General features: G+C 38.5%; 1 protein-coding gene across 1 annotated transcript in view; it reads left to right on the top strand.

Annotated features, from left to right (window-relative positions):
- radil2a (Ras association and DIL domains 2a) overlaps window positions 1-20,365 on the top strand; it is a 28,816-nt gene extending 8,451 nt beyond the window's left edge. The window contains exons 6-16 of the mRNA XM_057346030.1: window positions 907-944; window positions 1,377-1,543; window positions 2,062-2,174; window positions 4,574-4,793; window positions 5,251-5,423; window positions 9,259-9,403; window positions 9,509-9,687; window positions 11,115-11,487; window positions 13,208-13,323; window positions 14,731-14,870; window positions 19,053-20,365. Coding sequence (XP_057202013.1) covers window positions 907-944; window positions 1,377-1,543; window positions 2,062-2,174; window positions 4,574-4,793; window positions 5,251-5,423; window positions 9,259-9,403; window positions 9,509-9,687; window positions 11,115-11,487; window positions 13,208-13,323; window positions 14,731-14,870; window positions 19,053-19,152 — 1,764 coding nt within the window. The 3' untranslated portion in view covers window positions 19,153-20,365. The remainder of the gene's footprint in view (window positions 1-906; window positions 945-1,376; window positions 1,544-2,061; window positions 2,175-4,573; window positions 4,794-5,250; window positions 5,424-9,258; window positions 9,404-9,508; window positions 9,688-11,114; window positions 11,488-13,207; window positions 13,324-14,730; window positions 14,871-19,052) is intronic.
- The last annotated feature ends 945 nt before the right edge of the window (window positions 20,366-21,310 follow it).

Here is a 21,310-nt window from a genome sequence, read left to right as displayed (position 1 = left end):
TAAAGACTACAAATGCCACTAACAAAAAACTAAAAAAGTACTAATCTGATCGCAAGCATTTGGCATAAGACTTTAGGTTTTAAAGCTCGTAAGGAACATAGATTAAAGGGATAGTTCACCCAAAAATGAAAATTCTGTCACCATTTACTCACCCTTGAGTTGCTCAAAATCTGTATAAATTACTTTGTTCGGATGAACACAGAGAAAGATATTTGGAAGAATGTCAGTAACCACTTTTTTCTGTTGAACACAAAAGAAGATATTTTGAAGAATGTAGGACAGCAAACAGTTCTGGGGCACCATTGAGTACCATTGTCATTTTTCCTACTATGGCAGTCAATGGTGGCCAAGAACTGTTTGGTTACTGACATTCTTATAAATATCTTTCTCTGTGTTCATCAGAACAAGGAAACTAATACAGGTTTGGAACAACTCGATGGTGAGTAAATGATGACAGAATTTTTATTTTTGGGTGAAGTATCACTTTAAATAAAATGTGTCCAATGTCTGTGTATGTACCATGACATAGATATGGTAATAATTCAGTACCATGGTATTCCTTTTTTTATTTGGCAATATGTTATTCCAATCCTGTCTGACTTTCTTTCTTCTGCAGAACACAAAAGAAGATATTTTGAAGAATGTTGGTAACCAAACAACATTGACCTCCATTGACTGCCATTGTATGGACACAAAACCAATGAGACATTTCTCAAAATATCTTCTTCTGTGTTCTACAGATACAGAGAGTAAATAAATGACAGAATGATTATTTTTGGGTGAATGTTCCCTGTAAAGACCTCTCAAATGGTTCAGATAGCAGACACGAATCTTTCCTGTCACAGATGAAAGGTTGTGGCATTGGCACGTTCTTCTGAAATGGATTTTCTTCTTTTTACTCCACAGGAAAGAACAAAAGAACTCGCAGCTCTGCAAGCAGACACGTGAGAGAGTTTTATTTCTTCCCGCACGCATTTGTTTTTCACACGCCCCTGAAATAAGAGCAGAGAAGCTGAACAACAGTAACTAGCTCATTATCACCCACGGTGCCGTGGACGTCTGGTTCACCTTTGTGTTCATTGTGTCGCTCAGTCACGACCCGAGATCCAAACACTTGAACACCTTCATTATCTGCTGAAGTGAGCAGTAATAAATGTGTCACAGCAGTGTTGAACTAAACCAGACTGTCATGTGTTTGAAAGGTGTGTTTAAAGGAGAGTTCGCCGATCCTGGTTTTTCGAATTAAGAGAAAATCTGAGACGGAGGAAACTTTAGCAAGTTTCCATTTGCCCCTCCATTAAATCTCACTGATGTCTCAGAGAAATCATTTCTGTAATATTTCTTTCATACGGGCACATGTGTTGTTTATGTTGCAGCGGCACCGGTGATGTTTCAGCAGAGTTGAACATGAAGGATCTGATCTCAGGTCTGCAGCCGCTGGTGCTGTGGATGTCCAACTCAATTGAGCTGCTGCACTTCATCCAGCATGAGGTTCCTCTGCTCCTAACATGGAGAAAGCAGCACAAACCGGCACAAGACAAAGGTACAGCTTAGTTTTCCTAAAAGATAAAGACTGCTGGTAGGTGAATAGGTTGATGCTTTGATGTCTGTTTTAAGCGTGTGGTTAAAGGGCCAAAAATGAAAATTCTGTCATCATTTACTCACGCTCATATAATTTCATACCTGTATTAATTACTTTGTTCCGATGAACACAAAGAAAGATATTTGGAAGAATGTAAGTCATTTTCAGTTCCGGGACATCATAGGAAGAATGAAATGGTAGTCAAAGGTGCCCCAGAACTATTTGTTTTCCTAAATTCTTCAAAATATCTCATTATGTGTTCAACAGAACAAAAAAATACAAACTTTTCCTACTACGGTGGTGGATGATGTCCCAGAACTGAAAATTGCTAACATTCTTCCAAATATCTTTCTCCGCATTCATTGGAACAAAGAAATGTATACAGGTTTGAAACAACCTGAGGGCGAGTAAATGATGACAGATTTTTCATTTTTGGATGAACCATTCCTTTAAGTTTCATGTCTTCTTCATGTGCTCAGAATGGTTGGATTCGGAGATTCAGTCCACACGGACCGCCAGCGAGGAAGCCATGACGGTTCTTGAGGAAGTCATCATGTTCAGCTTCCAGCAGTGCGTCTACTATCTCACCAAAGTAAGTGTGAAGTATATAAAGTAGTCACTCTATGCACTGGGCAATACAGTGAATGTTTTATTCACCGCACGTTGATTGGGTCTTTTTCATTTTATTTTCATTTTTCATTGCGTTAGTAAATCTCATGTGGCTTTTTGGTTGAAATTGTTGTTCCTCTGAATAAAAGACAGTGTTGGCCATTTCAGTACAAGTGCGTGAATGTCAAGGTATATGTTAAATTTCACCAAATTTTGAGTCCAATTATAAGCAGTAATTCCCAACAGTTTCCTTCATAGCCTTAAAATTGAGTGAAACAGGACATAACCGTGTAAACACCATTCTGTGGTCACAGTACAGTCATAACAAGGGACAGGGGGGCTTAAAGATTACCCATTGCTCTTGGTGGGCGAAGATAGCTTGTCTTCCTCTGAAGAATCCAAACAAAAACATTAGTCGCGTATTTTCTCAAGGCTTGAACCGACAGCCTACCCATGGAATGGTGTCAATGACAACATTGATTTTATTGCTGGACTTGCCTGGACGTGTGTTTCTTAAAGCAAAAGTCTTTGTTTGTATTTTTGGGTGAACTACACACTCTATGACATCTTCCAGGTTCATAGGTTTCCATATTTTAACCAACCGTGGATTAAAACAACCCATCGTGTTTTAGGATGTGCCTCTAAAGTTTTATGTGCCTCTTTGGGATGCTTTGGAAACAACGGATTGTATTTTCTATGACATTGGGGGTCACGTTGGTTCAGTGGTGCAGAAAATCCAGCTGATGGAGTCTCGTTGAAATGTGGACTTGTTGGTGACAAAAAACTCTGACTATGTAATGGGTGGGTTGCAGATTAACTTTGCAGATACATCGAGAGGTCGCGTCCTCCACGGTTCAGTTCCATCAGGAGTTTCACAGTGGATTGAACAGGAAGTGCAGAGTTTCACATCCCCTGCCTGCTGTTGAGCTGATGGGGATGCACATTTGGACCAGACTGTTTCCTCTGCAGGAAAGACTGTGCTCGTCTCCAGAAAAGCAGAGGCGTGCCGGTGAAAGCAAGTTTTAGTTTGAGTAAATATAGCGCAAAAGTTACTTACTAAATAAAATGAAAACGTGAGAATGTCAGTTAATGATGGAAGTGAGAAGTAATGAATCGGTTAATCAGTTACTTGTAATATTAAAACGGACTGCCATGTGATGGGGAATGTGCGGCCATTGGTGTGAATAGTAGGATACAGCGTGCTGTGATGTCATTGCTTTAAACAAAAGGGGAAGAATGTGTCAGTCACTGAGTCATGGGGCGGAGCTTGTGTCTCTGGTTAGTTACTGAATGACTTCACAAGCATCCACAAACATACTGAGTGTGATTGAAGCACGCATTATGCTAATCTCAGGTGTGTCCTCATACACTAGCAGTGTGAGTGTTTTGGTCATGATGAAATGGTCATTTAATGGTCTTTTTATTAGTCAAGTGTGTTTTAAGGCACTTAAATTGTTAAGTCAATCATGTTGTTACATTAGTCAGTTAAAGGCATAGTTCACCTCAAAATGAAAATGTTGTCATCATTTATTTACCCTCATGTTGTTCAAGATCTATATCACTCATTCTTCTGGGGAACACAAAAGAAGGTATTTTGAGAAATGCCTCAGTGGTTTTGCGTCCCTATAATGATAGTCAATGGGGTTCAATGTTGGTTGGTTATTCTTCAAAATATTTTATTGTGTTCTGCAAAAGAAAGAAAGTCATACAGGTTTGAATTGACATGGGGTGAGTAGGTGATGAAATAAGTTTATTCTGGCATGTTTCTTTTTCCATAAGCATCTTTTCCTTGTTTTCTTGTGTCTCCCTGGTGCGTTTTGTTCCTCTTTTGATATCTTTCTCAGGGTTATGGTTGAGCGTTTTGTTGTTTTCAGCGGCGATAAAACAGGCTCCCGCAGGGTTCTCTGTCTTGTCCGACTTTCCGTCTGGCAGGATTATCTGCGTGCTCCTTCTTTGTGGACAAAGTGCCTTTATCTGGTGCTGAGGGGGAGAATTGCTTTACTCAATGGGAAAAGTGAGTTTGGTTGTGAGAAGAATCTGCTGGTTTGGTCTTATCTGAATGATACGCAAGACTCTCACTGGTACGGTAACAATGGCTAATCAGGAAGGAGACATTCTCCAGAGCCAAGCCACATATCACCCCGCTGAGGGGAAGTCAGCCTGTGCCGCACTTCCTGTTGGCTCAGACGCCACATTCTGCGCCCAGCACTGCTCCTATATGCATTGAATGCACAAATAGTTATCCAACTCTATGTCTAAAGTTAAACCTATCCAACTATATACAGTATATCATGCACTACTGGTTGGATGCTAACTGAGTTTCATTGCGCAATGACAATCAAGTTGAATGCAATCTTAAAGAAATCTTTTCCTCTCTGTTAGAGTATGTACGCTGTATTGCCCGAGTTGTTGGACAGTAATCCTTTCTCTGAGAGCGGTCAGCTGCGCATGCCTGCGGGACTCCGTCACGTCCTGGATGTTCTGAAGGCGGCTCTGCATCTGCTCAACACTTTCCAGGTGCACAGCGAGATCACGTCTCAGCTGCTGGCGTACCTGTTCTTCTTCACCAACGCCTCGCTCTTCAACGCGCTCATGGAGAGAGGTGAACATTTTTTAGGCTATTTGACAAATTTAGGCTTAATTTGACCTATTGTTAAATAAAAGCACATTTGTAATGTATCTATTTGTTGTTTCACTGTAAAAATGATTTGTTGTTTCAACTTAAAAAATGAAGTAACCTGGCTGCCTTAAGTTTATTCAACTTAAAAAATGTTAGTTATTAGATGAATCTGATGCAAACTTGTTATGTTAACTAATATTTTTGAGTTGAATTGACTCAAAAGTTTAAGGCAGCCAGGTAACTTAATTTTGTAAGTTGAAACAACAAATCAATTTTACGGTGTTGTAATTGTGGGTTGTGTGACGATGCAATACTTATGTTATAGTTCACACAGATTTTATTAAATAAAAATAATTGTTAGAAATAATAATAATGATATAAATAATAATTCTAGTATGTCGTAATGTGGTAATAAATGGTGACACGAATGTGTTTGAAGGATCTGGAGGGGGATTTTACCAGTGGTCTAGAGGTGTGCAGATTCGGGCTAACCTGGATTTACTGATGGACTGGATTCAGAGCATTGGACTTGGAAATCTGGCCGCAGGCTTCTTCCAGAAGCTTTCCTCAGCCGTCAACCTGCTAGCCACTCCCAAAGAGACACTACTACAGGTCAGACACTATTATAATTACATTATGCAACTGCAGGAAAAAGAGACCGTTTTAAATTTTCAGTTAATCAGCATTTCTAGATGTACTGTGGTTATTCCAGTCCAGTGTCTGTTGAATTTCAACAAAATCAAACCTCAGGAGCGACATAAAGTCATCCAACAACAATGTGAAAGACTGCATGACAAGACACATGAAAACTGTGATAAAAATCCAGGTTATCACAACTTTTCCTAAATACATGTACAGTGTTGTATTGCTTAAAAGTGAATATGAACTTGTTTTCTTTGCAGTATTTGAGGTCTGAAAAAATACAGAGCATCTTTTCTGTTATTTTCACCTGTTTCTCCAGTTTTCATTTTCTGCAAATAAATGCAAATAGAAACAATATTTGTATTTGAAATTTGCGAGAAATATTGTTAGTAGTTCACAGAATGAAACAAAAATGATAATTTTACCTAAACACATACCTATAAATAGTAAATTCAGAAAAACTCTCTTAATTTATTCATAGAATCCAGCGATGGCATTTTTCACAAATTTTTAATAATTAAAAGTCAATGTATTAAATAGAATTAAATTTAAATTAATTGAATGACATTTTCACCATGTCTTGTCTTTTCAACTTGATCTCACATGAATTCATACCTAATTTATGAAGCGTCTTTCTGGTATAAATTTGTATAATCTGTGTTGTACAAAAATTGTACTGACACATATAAATGGGATCGTACACGTTCATACAAAGTACCACATTGCGAATTAGTACTATAAAAAAAGTGATGTCAGTAGTCCCAAATAATCACCAACACCTGTCAATAATGTGTAATAACGTGTCTATTAAACCTTGTTATGCCATTGCTTAATGCTTTAAGTCTCCGCTCCATTAAAATGACGTGATGTTTTAAAAACCCTGAGCAAACCTGTTTTCTTTTGCTTGAAGTCTAAGGTTCATTTACTATGACATAATGATGGTCATATTTAGCTCTTGAGTCATGCTATTTACATGTGCATCACCAAAATAAAACCCCATTCAGCTAGACTCCTTATTCACACACGATGAATCATAATTTGTGGTCATTATTCAGCTCAGCCATTAAATTTCACCTTGAAATGTAGGTACACGGATGTAGACAGAGCACCGGAGGCTGTAAAGACACTGGAAACAGCAGTAAATCCCATCCTAACCCTGTTAAGTTCCTCTTAAAGTCATTGATACTGAAAGACATTTTCTTATGCCCAACGGTAAACACTCATCTTATCAAGACCATAAAGTAAAGGTACAATAACAGAATACAAAGTTTACAGCATGCCACCCAAACACTTCCTGTACCGGTGGGTTACAGGTCTTGTGAAGTGACTGTCGTTACCCAGAGACTTCAGGTTGGGCCGGTAGTCGTGTCTCTTGGTCTCTGCAGTAAATAAACATTGACCTTTATTAGGCTTATAACCTGTTAGAGTATCACACACACACGGGCGTGAGGGCCGGATTACAGCACGAGGTGGGCGGGGCTTGTATGAGCTCACCTTCTTAAGACGTCAGCCAAGTTGACTTTTAACACGCTCCAAGGAAACATACACGAGTCGCTCTCACATGAGCGCACGGTTTGTTTGTCCTGCATTTCAGAGTCGACCATAAACACTATGGCTCTGTGCCAATACATAGTAGGCTACACAGCTATACCTTCCTAAACGGAACTGATTTGGAAGAATCTACGCTATCACATAAAACATAATTGTGCTGTAATTGAACTTTTCCTAAATACATGTAGAAATATGACCGTTGTATTGCTTAAAAGTGAATATGAACTTGTTTTCTTTGCAGTATTTAAGGTCTGAAAAAATACAGAGCAACTTTTCCGTTGCTTTTTTATTTTGACCTGTTTCTCAAGTTTTCAATTTCTGCAAATAAATGCAAATAGAAACAAGATTTATATTTAAAATTTGAGATAACATTTTTTTGTAGTTCACAGAATGAAACAAAAATGATACACACCTATAAATTGTCAATGCAGGAAAAACTAAAAATATTTTTTAAATGATGTTTAAAATGTATTTTTCAGCAGCTGTAACTTTTGCAGTGTTTCGCATCTTTTAGTGACCTTTGTATGACAGGCTCAGTGTATCTGTTCTGTCTTCACATACAGTAGCACTTCTTGTCCAGGCAAATCAGATTGTGTATGTGATTTTCAACATCATCTAGTATGTAATTATGTCAACTTCCCTCTATATTTTCAAACAAAACACTCTTAAAAAAAGGTGCCTTTGATGCCATAGAAGAACCCTTTGGTTCCATAAAGAACCTCTGAAGACCCTTTCTGTTTCACAAAAGGTTTTTTGTGGCGTAAAAAGGTTCTTTAGATTATAAAAAGTAAGAAAGAGATGGTTCTTTGAAGAACCTTTGACTGAATGGTTCTTTGTGGAACCAAAATGGGTCTTATATGGCATCGCTGTGAACAACCTTTTAAGCACCCTTATTTTTAAAGGGGAACTCCGGCCAAAAATGAAAATTCTGCCATTAATTACTCACCCTCAAGTAGTTTAACATCCCTAGGACCTCCGTTTTTGCCTGTCGTGACCACACAGGCTCTATGTCAGAACGCGCATGCGTCGTTCGATGCTGACACCGGATGCACTGTCCTGTGGCTCTCGGGAACACGCGCTGGAAACTAACCCTCAAATCAGGAAGTTTTTGAATATAGTCGTTAGTTTTGTTTGTTTGTGCACAAAAAGTATCCTCGTCACATTATATATTTTTTTACTGAACCACCCGAGTCGCGTGGACAATTTTACGATGTTTTTATGCACTTTCAGCGCTTTGAAGAATGGAGTAGTCATAAAGCTTCCAAAACTACCTTAATTTGGGTTTTGGGGAAAAATGGAGGTCCTACAGATGTTAAACTACTTGAGGGTGAGTAATGAATGGCAGAATTTTCATTTTGGCCGGAGTTCCCCTTTAAGAGTGTAGTTGCATGTCACAGTTGCTTGGAGACTATTTGTTAAGGTTCCACCCAAGGCATGAAGTCACAGTTTGTGGTTTTGTAAAACAACCATTTCTGCATTGTTGCAGATGTTGGACTTTTCCGCTTTAACATCTGTCTATTTTAAGACGGCAGTTGTGACTGCTTTTCCAGTCATCCAGAGCAACAAAAAAATCTTAAATGCAATCTTGTAGATAGCAATGAAATGGAAAGCAAATAAAATCTGTTATCAAACATTCAGAAGATGCAGAAAAGATTTTGAATATCCTCCGAAACCATCGTTTTGTTTATATCAAATTTTAGGTGCAGTCGATACATTAATAAAATACTATAGTCTCCTAAAATATAAACGAGCAACAACATATGTAAATAAAGACAACATATGTACGACATACTGTACATGACCTATAGCACATACAGTATATAAGACTGGGTGCTTACAACCTGTTTGATACTCAAATCCTGGAAGAAAAAAGGCAAAACAAGCGTCTTGTACCAGGTCCAGCTACAGGACACTTGGGAAAAACAAACCTTTGGCACGTTCCACTGGATAAGATTAGTAACTAATAAACATGCACCCCATACACATGAGAGACTGTGTTTTGACTTCATTAGCCTAAAGATGTTATTGCTAAAGACCTTGTTTAGATGGTTTAAAACTCAGTAAGAAGGTGGTCCTCTTGGAGTTTGTGACTTTAATAGAAAGTACATGGCAGTGACACAGTTTTATATGTTCTCTCAGTATGTTGGATGTGCCTGTGTCAATACAGTGTGTTCAGGGACGTGTGACTGTGTACACAAACATCCACGTGTGGGTTGTTAAACTCATTCCTTACAGATCTGTTCATGCGTTGTAGACATCGTGGTCGTCTCTGAGAGTTGAGTTTGTTCATCTGAATACGGCCCAGCTGCATCATATGTTGAGAGAATACAACACGGGCCGTGTGTGTCCTGCATGCTGGAGTCCATCTGCGGAGGATACCACAGCTGCCTTCCAAACCTGTGAGCACACTCACACGCGACGAGTGATATGTCATAAAAATAATTTCACAAAGCGAACCTAAACAGAATGTGACCCGGGCGTTTTTGCATGTTTTTGTGTCTTAGCTGAGATCTTGGAGAGCTTTGACAGTCATCCTCCACTAATGCTGCCCAACAGCAGCTTTCATCTGGAGCTGGGGAGTCCCATCACAGATCCAGGACTGTTTACACCTCTCCAGCATCTGCAGGACTTCATCCGGTCACTATCAGACAACCAGACACAGTCTGATCCTCAACCCACACAGGTGAAACCTCCCTCACGCTTTTAACTCCACATAGTTATTATAGTTTTGATTTCGTTCTTATTCATATTTTAAATAAGCTTTTATTTTTAGATTTTCCATTTTTATGTTCATTTTAGTTACTGTAAGTGTTTAGCAACTTTGTTATAGGCTTTTTGTCGTTTTATTGTTTCTTTTTTATGTTGCTATATAAGATTAATTCGTTTCAGTTTTGTTTATTATTATAATTTTAGTGCTTTAAACTTATTTCAAAACTTTTGTTAGTTTAATTTTTCCCCAATAATTATTAGGCCAATATTTTATTTGATTTTAATAAACAAAAACGCTTTCAACGTTTTAATTTTAGCAAACCGGTGCTTTAGTGGAAATAAGGATTTATAAGCATTTTTTGTGCTTATTTTGTAAGAAAGTCTAAGGAAACATGAATGTAAACTGTGGAATGCCAAAATTAAGAATTCCTGCTAACATTAAAAATACAAAAATAAGTGTGCAAAGAAATGTAAAAATATACAAATAAATAAATTCAAAAAGACATGTAAAAATATATAAATAAATAAATTCAAAAGGAAATGTAAAAAATAATATATATAATTAATTAATTAATTTACAAAAAATGAAAAAATAAATTCAAAAGGAAATGTTTATTTTAATGTATATATTATTGTGCTTTCCCCACATTTATTTATTTCCACATTTATTTTATTTTTGCATTTCTGTGTCCATAGTGAACAAGGTCAAATGTAAACTAGGCTGAAAGCATCAAATTGGTCTAAACATTTAATAAGCCAAATCTAAAAGATATAAATGACATTATACAGTTTAAATTATGAAAAAAGCTGCAATAGCCACACGAAAGAAAAATCATAGAGAAGTTCTCTTTAATATCTTTAATATCAAACTCGTGCTTCTACTGAGAAAAAGAGTCAAGAGATCTCACAAATGTCTCCATTAGAGTTTCAGAAGAGAAGTCTCAAACTGAGCTCAGACTTGTCAAGTCTGCAATCAAAAGTCAATATTATTGAAGATCTCAATATGAACTCTAAACATTTCTCATCACTTTTACCCGAATCCAGATGATTTTACCTCTACAAACATTAATTTGACACTTTCATACTTAATTAACAATTGTTTAAATTTGTTTCTGTTATTATTTCTCCCAAGCAACATTTGAGACTAATTTGATACTTATCAGATCTAATGAAAGAGCAACCTCTGAGCAATAACATTTGTCTTCTGGGTACATGTCCAATATATTAGTGAAACAAGATATGTAATGAGAAAATGTAGGGTAGTATTTTTGATGAATGAGGAATTGATAAGATTGTGAAAAATACGCACAAATACCTACAAAAGTGAATGATTTCAAACAAAAACCTTTTAAATGATTGATTCAATCTGATGTTAACTTGAAGTCATTTGATGCGATTTAGGACTCCTGCAGTGATCTGACTGAAGAGATGCTGTCTGTCACACACTCACCCAACTGCCACAGTCCACACACAGAGTCTCAACCAATCATCAGCCAGGATTCAGAACCAAAGGATCAACAGCATGTGTCCACGACACCTCCTCAGCTCCAGGCCTCTCACGCCAACCTGAGTTCATGTGAGGCCGTCCTCACCCAGAAACTCAAGTGTCTGGAGCTTCACAACCGTCTGCCTGGAAACACAGACCTGGGTTATCACAAGAGCCTGGCCCTCGACCCGTCCTGCCTGCTCACACCTCCCAACACCCCTCAGAGTCTTGACCAGGCCGAACTTGAAGCCAGTTTGATGGAGCAGACAGCACGCCAAACCAGGAAAGGTACCCCTGTCTTGATATGAAAAACCTGTCCTTGCCCAGCACCTACATAGTTAAATTGGGACTCAAACGTGTATCCACGTTTTTTTCAGCACTTTCAGTCATTCTGCTTTGCTTGATGGTTGTGATCGATTTGCAGCAACGTGTTTGATGTCACAGTTTCTGAGCAGTGCTGTGAGAAATGTCTGCGTTGCGTTCACTCTATGGGGTGTTCCCTGACTTCAAAGGGCAGGGTTTATTGTTTTTGGAGGCATATGGGGGTGGAGATGTAGACGCGAGGGATGGGTTTGTGTGCTCTGGCTGTAATGATGGAAGAACCTGCGAGCGTGAGGAGAGAAGAACCATTAGCTCCAAACACCAGGAGATCAAGCCTCCTCTCCCCCACATCACATTACACTGACAGTACGTTTACACGATGAAAAACAGAACACGTTTTCCTTCTTCCCATTTTTGAAAAGTTTCATATACACACTACAGCGTTGTCAAAAGGATCTGCATTTACATGGCTAACGGAAAACGAATAAAAACAATGTATTATGCATGCCAGGCCAGTGGATGGCGCTGTTGCGCACATAAATACTAATGTTTCCGCTGGTCGTAAGTGGTGCAGTAAATCTACTTTTTGCTGGAGAAATGATAATAAGTATGTCGCGGGGCACAAACATGCACCACGGAGGCCACCATTAATGTTTGGGGAATACTCGCGCATGCCTACAGACTGAACGTGTAAATTAATACGCATGCGTATGACGTCATCGTTTTTGGAAAATGCCGCCTTCGGAATTTACACGGAAACGAAAATGCCGTCGTTTGCAAAAACGTGCGCTTTGAGACCCAAAAGTTAGCGTTTTCAGTCCTCAAAAACGCGGGTGTCGTGTAAATGAACAGCCAAAACGCATAAAAAGTTTTTAGTTGAAAACGGTCTCGTGTAAACGGCCTCTGAGTGATGGGCACGTGAGGTCACTTATAACTGATTGTGAAAACTGCTCAGCTGAGCATTACGTCAGCAACACACAAGTTGTGGCTTTGATTCCCAGGAAAACACACATATTGGTCAGATGAATGGCTTGAACGCAATGTAAGTCACTTTGGACAATGCATTTTTGTGAAAGCCTTTCTTCTGTTAGTCACTCAGGATTGTCAGTTTTATAATGAATGAAACTCAAATATTGTCCCAAGTCAAATGTAGTAAACTGGAGTAGAATAAAGTGACAAATATATAAACGTGCAGGGGAATATTCTTTATGGGTCTTATTCCCACTCTTGTGACCTCTTTCTTAAAGAGCTCTTACTGGTTTGGGTTTTCTCAATCAAAGGGACTTTACTTCGACCACACCAGTTTTGGCCGCTAATGCGTCATGCTTTTTTTGGAAGTGACACAAATCCTATAATCTGGTTGAAGAATTAAAGAGTGCTGGTGATGTCAGGAGAAGAAAGAGCCGTGGATGAAACATGGGAATTTACAGTCGGCTTGCTGGCTGGAATCTTAATCGCAGCGGTCATTGTTCGGGACGCTGCTATATGGACGTGGGGGATAGGGGTTGGTTGAGGCAAATGTGACTGACAGAATTATTCTCAAGCCTTGTGTGTTTCAATCAGCTCAGAGCAGAAGGTCTTAATGAGAGAATGTGATATGAAACTATAATCCAAATAAAGGAAATGTGTGGCAATCTTGTGGAATCTGAGATTTAGTCTTTATTTTCTTGTTTTGTTTTCTCAATAGAGAGCACAGATCAAAGAACGGGGGAAGATGATGATGATGATGAGAGAGATGAAGTGTTCACTGTCGAGCTGATGAAAGGACCTCATGGTCTTGGGTTGGCGCTGGTGGATGGAATGGTAAGAATTTTATCTTTGTTTTATTCGTCAGCGTTTGGTCTTTTAACTTTCTGTATTAAGTCTCTGCGAAATGTTGGATTTTCCCAAATCAATTTTCCACAGTGTATTGAGCACTATATCCCATCATGCAATGCGTTCAGCTTGATCATCAATTTCTATGTGCGGTTAACCTTTTTTTTTTTTTAAGTTGGCACAACACAGTGTGTTCTGTACATTCATAAGTCTCTTTTTAAGTCTTCTAATCTTATAAAAGCAGTATTTTTACGTTCTGTTCCAAAACCCGGCGAGGCTGCCCATCTAGGCAACATTTTAGACATCATTGCCATACTTCTTGACATGAGCACTTTTTCAGACAATATGCTGCCTTATGAGATATCTACTTTTGACTAAAATGACATCAAGTTGCATATATTTTACAATTTTTTACGATGTTGGGAAATTATTACACATTGAGACACATTGTTGTACAACCATATGTGCACTGTACCAAAACTTGATGCAGAACTTTTATTACATTAACTCAAAAAAGGCCAGTCAGCTGTTACGACTAAACATAGTTGGTGGCTCTTACTCTGTTTCAAACCTAGTGGTCTGCCTTGCTGTCGTCCTAACTGAAACGTAACCTCATAAGGGACTGATCTGAAATCGGCTTTCAAGGTTTTGTCACCTCTGTGAGCTATTAAGCTGTTTTTAGTGACATGATCGTGACACCAGGTTTTGTCCTTGGCGTAAGGATCTGAAATCATGCAGTGGCCATTGTTTTCAGCACATGACCTTGGAGTGTTCTCTGTGCCATGTGTTGTTCTGTGTCTTCTTTGGTTTCTCTGCTATTCGTTGTCTGCTTAAAGAATACAGTTCATGCAATTCTTCAGATTTTGGCTGAAAGCAAAAAAAATTGTATAGCGGCATAATGTCCCCGTTTGCTATCCTTTGATGGCTCCGAGGTCCTCTTTGTTCCCATCTTAAGAGTCCCGAGAGTTTGGCCTTGTAAATGACTTAAAATTGCTGATCTAGATGCTCGCCATGAGAAACACGGGTGGGGGGTTATGTTTTACGAGAAGCTGCGCTGTAGGAGATAAATGAGCTTGCATTGGCCACACTTATAAAGCCAACGTGTCCAACGGCTGAACATAAGAAGACCCCCTGCGTTTCCCAGAACTGCTGAATTGTCTTTGTAAAGGTGGAGCTGATGTTAACAGTAACATGTAATAAGAACCCGATGACTGTGTGCTTGAGCATTTGAAGACCATTAAACATCTACCTCCCTGTTCTGACTCAGAGAGATGTGAAACAAATGCTTAAATTCCACTTGTGTTACACATTTACATTTCATTTCTTGTGCATGTGCATCATCGGCCACTCATTCCTGATCTTTTTGTTTTCTTTTGTTGTGTCTTTTCTGAGCAGAAAACTCCATTGAGAATGAGTGGCATCTATGTGAAGTCAGTAGTGCCAGATTCACCGGCTGCCCTTAACCAGAGACTGAGAGTGGGCGACCGGATCCTCGATGTGAATGGCATCACCCTGGTGGGCATGGACTATCACAGGTGACCACTTTTTGTGCCAAGGTCCAAACTTGCCTTTTAAATGTTTTTGTTGCCTTTTATATTTACAATGTAATGTTTTATAATTGTTTTAAATGTGCCGTTTGTAACTTTTTCTGCAGTAAAATATCCTAAAACCACTAGACCAGCGTTACATATTTTGTTCAGTTGAGTACTTACAATATCTCAATGTTTCCAACTATTTGTAAATCGTGAGAAAATTGTCATTTTAACCAGTTACACGGGCCGTGTCTGGCAGTCGCCCGTCAATGGCGTCATTTGCGCCTAAGACTATAGGCTTGTTCGACTTGATGTGGTGCCGCAAGATCCGACAGGCGTATGACATCAAAGTACCGCGAGAGCGATTCGAAAGCAAACTTTTTATGGTTTTTCGAATCGCTCTCGCGGTACTTTGATGTCATCCACGTGTCGGATCTTGCGGCGCCGCATCAAGTCGAACAAGCCTACTAGATGGAAAGCCTGCAACCTTCAGCGGAATGCAGTAAAGCAGACTAGAGGCTGTTATATGATTGGCTGAGGTGCCTCACGTGATTCGTGTAAGCCGTACGCTTTCTCCAGACCTAGCGTCTCCCTAATAACACAGGCTGTGTCCCAATTCGGGGGCTGCGTGCTTTGAAGGCTGCATTTTAAGACCGATTGCGTCACAGCAGCGCGACTGAAGGCTGGTAAGGCTGTCCCGATTCAAAGGTTGCTTCAAATGCAGTCCCAAAATGCGACCTTATTTCCGTGGGTTTTTAAGGACAGAACGAATGTGTCCTTCACAGCCTTGGGTATCCCGAGATTCATTGCGCGCCTGTAACGGCTTGAAAAATTTAAATAATCTTTCAAAACTTTAGTTAAATAAAACTATGTAATTCACAAAAACGGTCCATTTCAGTGTTTTAATATTATATATGATGTTGTTCATTAACATTATTGGTGCATTATTGTGTTTTAAATTTCTAAGGTTGGTTAATTTAATATACTGTTGGGCTGTTTTAATCTACATAAACGTGTCATATTCTCTAAAATAAAATGTCATTTTTCTGGCTCCGTATTTGTTTAAAAAAAGTCAGAAACGTCACTGCTGTGTCCTGCTGCTGTCGCCACGCAACACTATGGAAGGCCGTTTTATCAAAAATGTCTTTAGACGTAACGTGTACAGACGTTAGACGCGTGGACGCGTTATTGCGCCTAAAGACGTAATTTCGTCTACAGACGTCAGACGCGTGGACGCGTAATTGCGTGTAGACGCGTAAACCTTAGCGGCTCCGTTGTCAAAATAAGAGTCACATCCAGCAATGCAGACCCTACTGATATTTTATCTTTGCTACTCTTTTCTGTTGGCTGTTAAACTTATTTTATTAAAAAATGGCAATGATACGCTTAATTTAATGATTAAATCAATAATCATTAAATGATTAATATGCAAATTTGTCCTATGGTGTGACAGCAAAAATGTAGGAAAAAACCCAAGAACGAAGACAAATCTCTCTTATGCTATTTTATATGATAAAATCCCTGTTATGTTATTTTATATGATAAACATAAATATTAATAATATAAAATAATGTAAAACTAACCAATTTATTCGTCAACTACCAATATCCTGTGCTGTGATCCCAAAATAAAATGTTAAATATAACAGGGCTGCATTTCCCGATAATGTTGTCTCTTAGCTATGAAGACTCTGAAGTTACACCTTAACTCAAGTTAATCCTTTTCTAGGCGTATAGCCTACTTCCTCAACTATACCCATAAGAGGTTACTTTCTTACGCCCCACGTTACCAGGTGCTTTCCATGGTGGTGGTGCTGAATAAATATTGATGTTCGACAATCAATTATTCACTCTATACAAGTACTGCTTTACTGCGTTATGTGAGGTAGCGGCTTTCTTTATAAAATAAGCACTTTAGAAATAGTTGAAGTTGCTTTTATTAGGACTCATAGGATAAAAATAAACCAAATTGCAAACTAAATCCAACCATCGATATTATTTAATTTTGAAATGAGTGTGAGAACCCGCAATCTCATGCCCAAATGTATCAACCAGCTACACTAACTGGCAGTATGGTCATATCAAAGGATCTCAAACTTTGGGTCGGAGGGTCACACAAAGCCACTTGCTGTTGCCATGCATTAAAAAAGTTTATTCCAGTAACTTACAATTACTTATATAGTTCACACGTTTATTGTGCTTGGACACTGAATGCTCAAGCGGCGTATTTACAGCGCAAAGCATGTAGCTTATGACAGCGTTTATTAAAGCATTAAAATATAATCAACGTTATTACATTTATGCATTTGGCAGACGCTTTTATCCAACGTGACTTACATTGCTTTATTCTATACATATGTGCAATCCCTGGGATCGAACCCACAACCTTGCGTTGTTAACGCAATGCTCTTACCACTGAGCTACAGGAAAGCTGTATTTAAACGGGGAGGTGGAGGACTCTCGCCTGAGCTGATAGGATTGCTGATAGGGAACCAGCCGAGATGATTATGTGCTCCGGCTTCTCCCGAACTTTGTTAATGAAACATCATTTATGCTTCATACAAAAAAGAAAAAACGCAGCTTCCTCGTTTACTGGTTTTCTGACATTTTTCGTGTTTTTAACATGATTTTAATCTTCATGTACTGTCCGTAGTGATTCGGATATGCATAATACTGGACAAATATGTGTTATGTTTAATGTAAATATGTGTAATGTTAAAATGCAAATGAGAACTCTCTCGGGATCCCTTAGTGTTCGGGACTCTCGGCAGCAGCCCATGTTGCCCATTGGGTTGACGGCATAATACATGTAATTTTACAAATGCACACATTCTTGAAAAACGCGTCGGCAGTTGTAAAGAAAATTTCGCAAAGCCATGCTTTCGATGGTCTGTCTATACCGCTTGTATTTTGAAATGCCCTCTTCTCCCCTGTCGTAAAATCACGTATACGCTGACATATTCATTACTAGGACCATATGCAGTGCCATGCATGAGGGAGCATCACGTTTATATGTATAATTCATGAATGACACGTGGTTACGTGGTTAATGATGACGTCACGACTATATGCTTAATCAATTTTATGCAAATCTTTCCGTTTTGTGACTTTCCATTGGCTAAAACCAATACGTCTGTAGACGAAATTACGTCTTTAGGCGCAAAAACGCGTCCACGCGTTATATCGTCTGTACACGTTACGTCTAAAGACATTTTTGATAAAACGGCCTTCCATACAACACGAGCAGCAGGTGACGCAATTAGGAAATCCTCCGCGAGGCTAGACCGTCTCGTTTCAGTTCGCTTCTTGGACTTTTCAGGCTGCGTGCTTGTCCTCGTTTTTAAGTCCGCGACCTCAGAAGGTTGTGACAAATGTGAAAGTATTAGTTTGTAGCGTTATAATGAAATGAAATCACGTCATCAAACGCAACATTTAAAAAATATATTACTTTACATCATCCATAAACGTAATTTCTCATTCACGTCTGATTGTTAGTGGTGGAGTTGATGACGACAGTTTTTTTTTAAATATAACGTCCACATAGCAATAGAAACAAGAAAAATCCGATTACATATCAATTCTTATTGCCTTTGGTTTCTTTGAGGGCATTATGGATTCACAATAATGTTTTACTTCATTTTCAAATACAAAAAAAATATGGTTTCTTTCCTAAATATTTACATTTATGAATGTGAAATTTGGCCATTAGAATAATAAAATAATAAAGTAAATGTGTGATTGTTTATCTTTACAAGTCACACTGGTACCTAAGAGGACATCTTTCCGCTGTAAAACAAAATCTTCATCAGTTGATGACGACGGTTGCCATTATTCCACGCTCCTTCACAGCGTCATCAAGCTACGCCGTTGTTGTTTTGAACATATGTTTTGAATGTGCGCCCTCTAGCGGCGGATTTTACAAACTGCGCCTTTAATGTAATGTTTAATATTTATTTTAATGTTTTATATGTTATATAATGCCTAGATATAGATGCCTTCTGATAAATTATTATACAATGTTTAGAAACTTGCAGGTAAACTCCCAAGACATATACATTACATTAGGATGAATGTCAAGTAATGTTTAGTCATATTTCACCCAGAAATCACAATGTTTGTTTAATGATTTTAACATCAGAAGTCTGATGTTCATGTTTCTAAAATTGTGGTCGTCTTTTCCTCTCAGTGGAAGGGAACTCATCCGGACGTCGGGCGATCTGCTTCGTCTACTGGTGGCAAAAACTGAATCCAGGAGCAGTGCCAGGACCTGCATCACCAGATGTTGAGACACAAACACTCGTCTCGACGTTCATCTGCACCTTTGAGCTCAGGACTTTATCATTGGGCTGATCTTTCCTTACAGATTCATGCATTCATTCATCTCTCAAGTACTGGAAGGAGTGGAGCATGATGCTTGCAACGCCATAGGGTCATGGGTTCAATTCCCAGGGAATACGTGAACTGATATAACCTATACCTTGAATGCAATGCAAGTCGCTTTGGATGAAAGCATCTGCCAAATATATGCATGTACATGTTTTTGCTGAAACCAAAGAAAAAGTGATCCAGAATGGATCCATTAATTATTGTTATACTGTGCGTGTTGTTGTTTGTTGCTGCTGTTGACAATCTCTCCGTCTGCCACCTTTAAACAGAACTTCAAGATGTGTACCAGCATCTAAAACAAAAAGAATCGCTTGTTGATACTTTTTTAGTACGTAATTCTTCAACGCTGTCTTTTTCTAATATGAAATGGTTCAACAGACATTTGAAAGCATTTGTTTACCAGTGTTTTATTTTCATGTAGTATCTGTTATTTCAGTGTTTGTGGTTCTGGTTTAGTGGGAAATAGTTGTGGTCCAGACTGGGTTATTTCAGCATCCATACAGCTCACACTGAGAGAGTTAAACTGACATTTTACAACGTTGTATGTTTTTTTTAATATATTTCTTACATTCAAATGCTAGTGTAAATAGTATTAGTGAAGTACATTAGTCTTTTTGGGCATGATCATATTTTTAGAATTTTACTAGTGTCATTTTCTCTGCTAAGTTACTTTTCACTAACTTCTCAAGTTAAATTGAACTTTGTACCTGATGTCAATCATAAAGTGAGATACGTAATCACTTTCCGTGCCAGAGAAACAGTGTTATATTGTGTCGTCAGTGTTACAGATGGTCTTAAACAAAGCATTGATTTGTCATATTTATATGTGTACGTTTATAAGTGTTATACTGTTTTGATTACTTTTGAAAGACATCACTCATCATAATATTTATAATATTGTCCAGACAATCTAGTAACAAGACCTTATGAAATGGCTTTCTTTCACTTTTTCTTGTATTTACTGTTAAGACAGGAAGTTGGTTGGAACTCTTTAAAAAAAGCTGAGAGTTTAAAGATTCAACATCTTTTTTGTTATCTATACTTTGGTACAAATACATTTTAATTTTTTCCATTCCTCTCGAGAAAGGCATGATATAGATAACAATAAATAATACAGGGTCTTTGTTTAATGAATCATTTGAAAAAAGCGTCTTGTTGGCTAAAAATATCTATACGCCACGCCAGTGAGTGCAAGTTCAATATTTTTCATATGTTCTCCTGGAATAATGTATAAATTTGTCAACGTTTAGGAACATACTCGCATATACAGTAGAGGAGCTCAAAGCTAACAAACATGGAGTTTTGATTTAATGGTCTGTGTAACTGGTTGCCGCCCGGCTCTGCTGGGTCCACTGGTCTGCAGGGAGTTTACAAATGAAATCTAAATAAAGTAACTGCACGCTCCTGGGTACACGAGGAGCCCAGCTGCTGTGAGGAATGGGACAGGCTTGTAAAGAAGCGTGGAGGGAGTCCAAGGGTGTGTTTCTGCGAATTCTGCGTTGGGCCACCACAACACTTGTCATTTATTGAGTGAGGTTTCCACAGTTAGACACCCAATATATACCAGAGCTCACGCTGACATGATGCTTTTAACATGCCACTTACACGTAGGGCTCTCTTTTATGGGATTCCTTTTGTGCCATTAAAAACGAAGGCAAACTTTTAAAAAACGAACAAAAATATACAATGAGAAAGAAAAAAAACACTTTGATAATGAAAACAAACTCAATTGGAAGAATGTGACATGATTTTCAAATAAACTGCTATTTTTCTTAACAATTTTCTAAGTTTCGTTTTTGCAAATAATAGTTTTGAATTCGCTGCTAGATTTTTCATTTGCGCTTTCCCAGTTTTCGTTTACGCTTCTCAAATTTTCGTTCGCGTTTCTGGCACAAATCTCACGTGTAGGCAGGACTTATGGCCGCTTTACGCTGATTGGCTAGTGAGTTTTTGATTGATAGCTCCCTGACAAGGAAGTCGATACTGAAGACAGTAAAGTGCAACGAATCTTAGAGAACGATCTGCTATAGGGTTGGGAATCGTTTCAGTTTTATCGAT

This window comes from Triplophysa rosa, linkage group LG11, assembly GCF_024868665.1.
Source record: "Triplophysa rosa linkage group LG11, Trosa_1v2, whole genome shotgun sequence".
NCBI classification, from domain to species: Eukaryota; Metazoa; Chordata; class Actinopteri; order Cypriniformes; family Nemacheilidae; genus Triplophysa; species Triplophysa rosa.
Note: the sequence above shows the minus strand (reverse complement) of the source record. Positions and strands in the feature narration are given on the sequence as shown.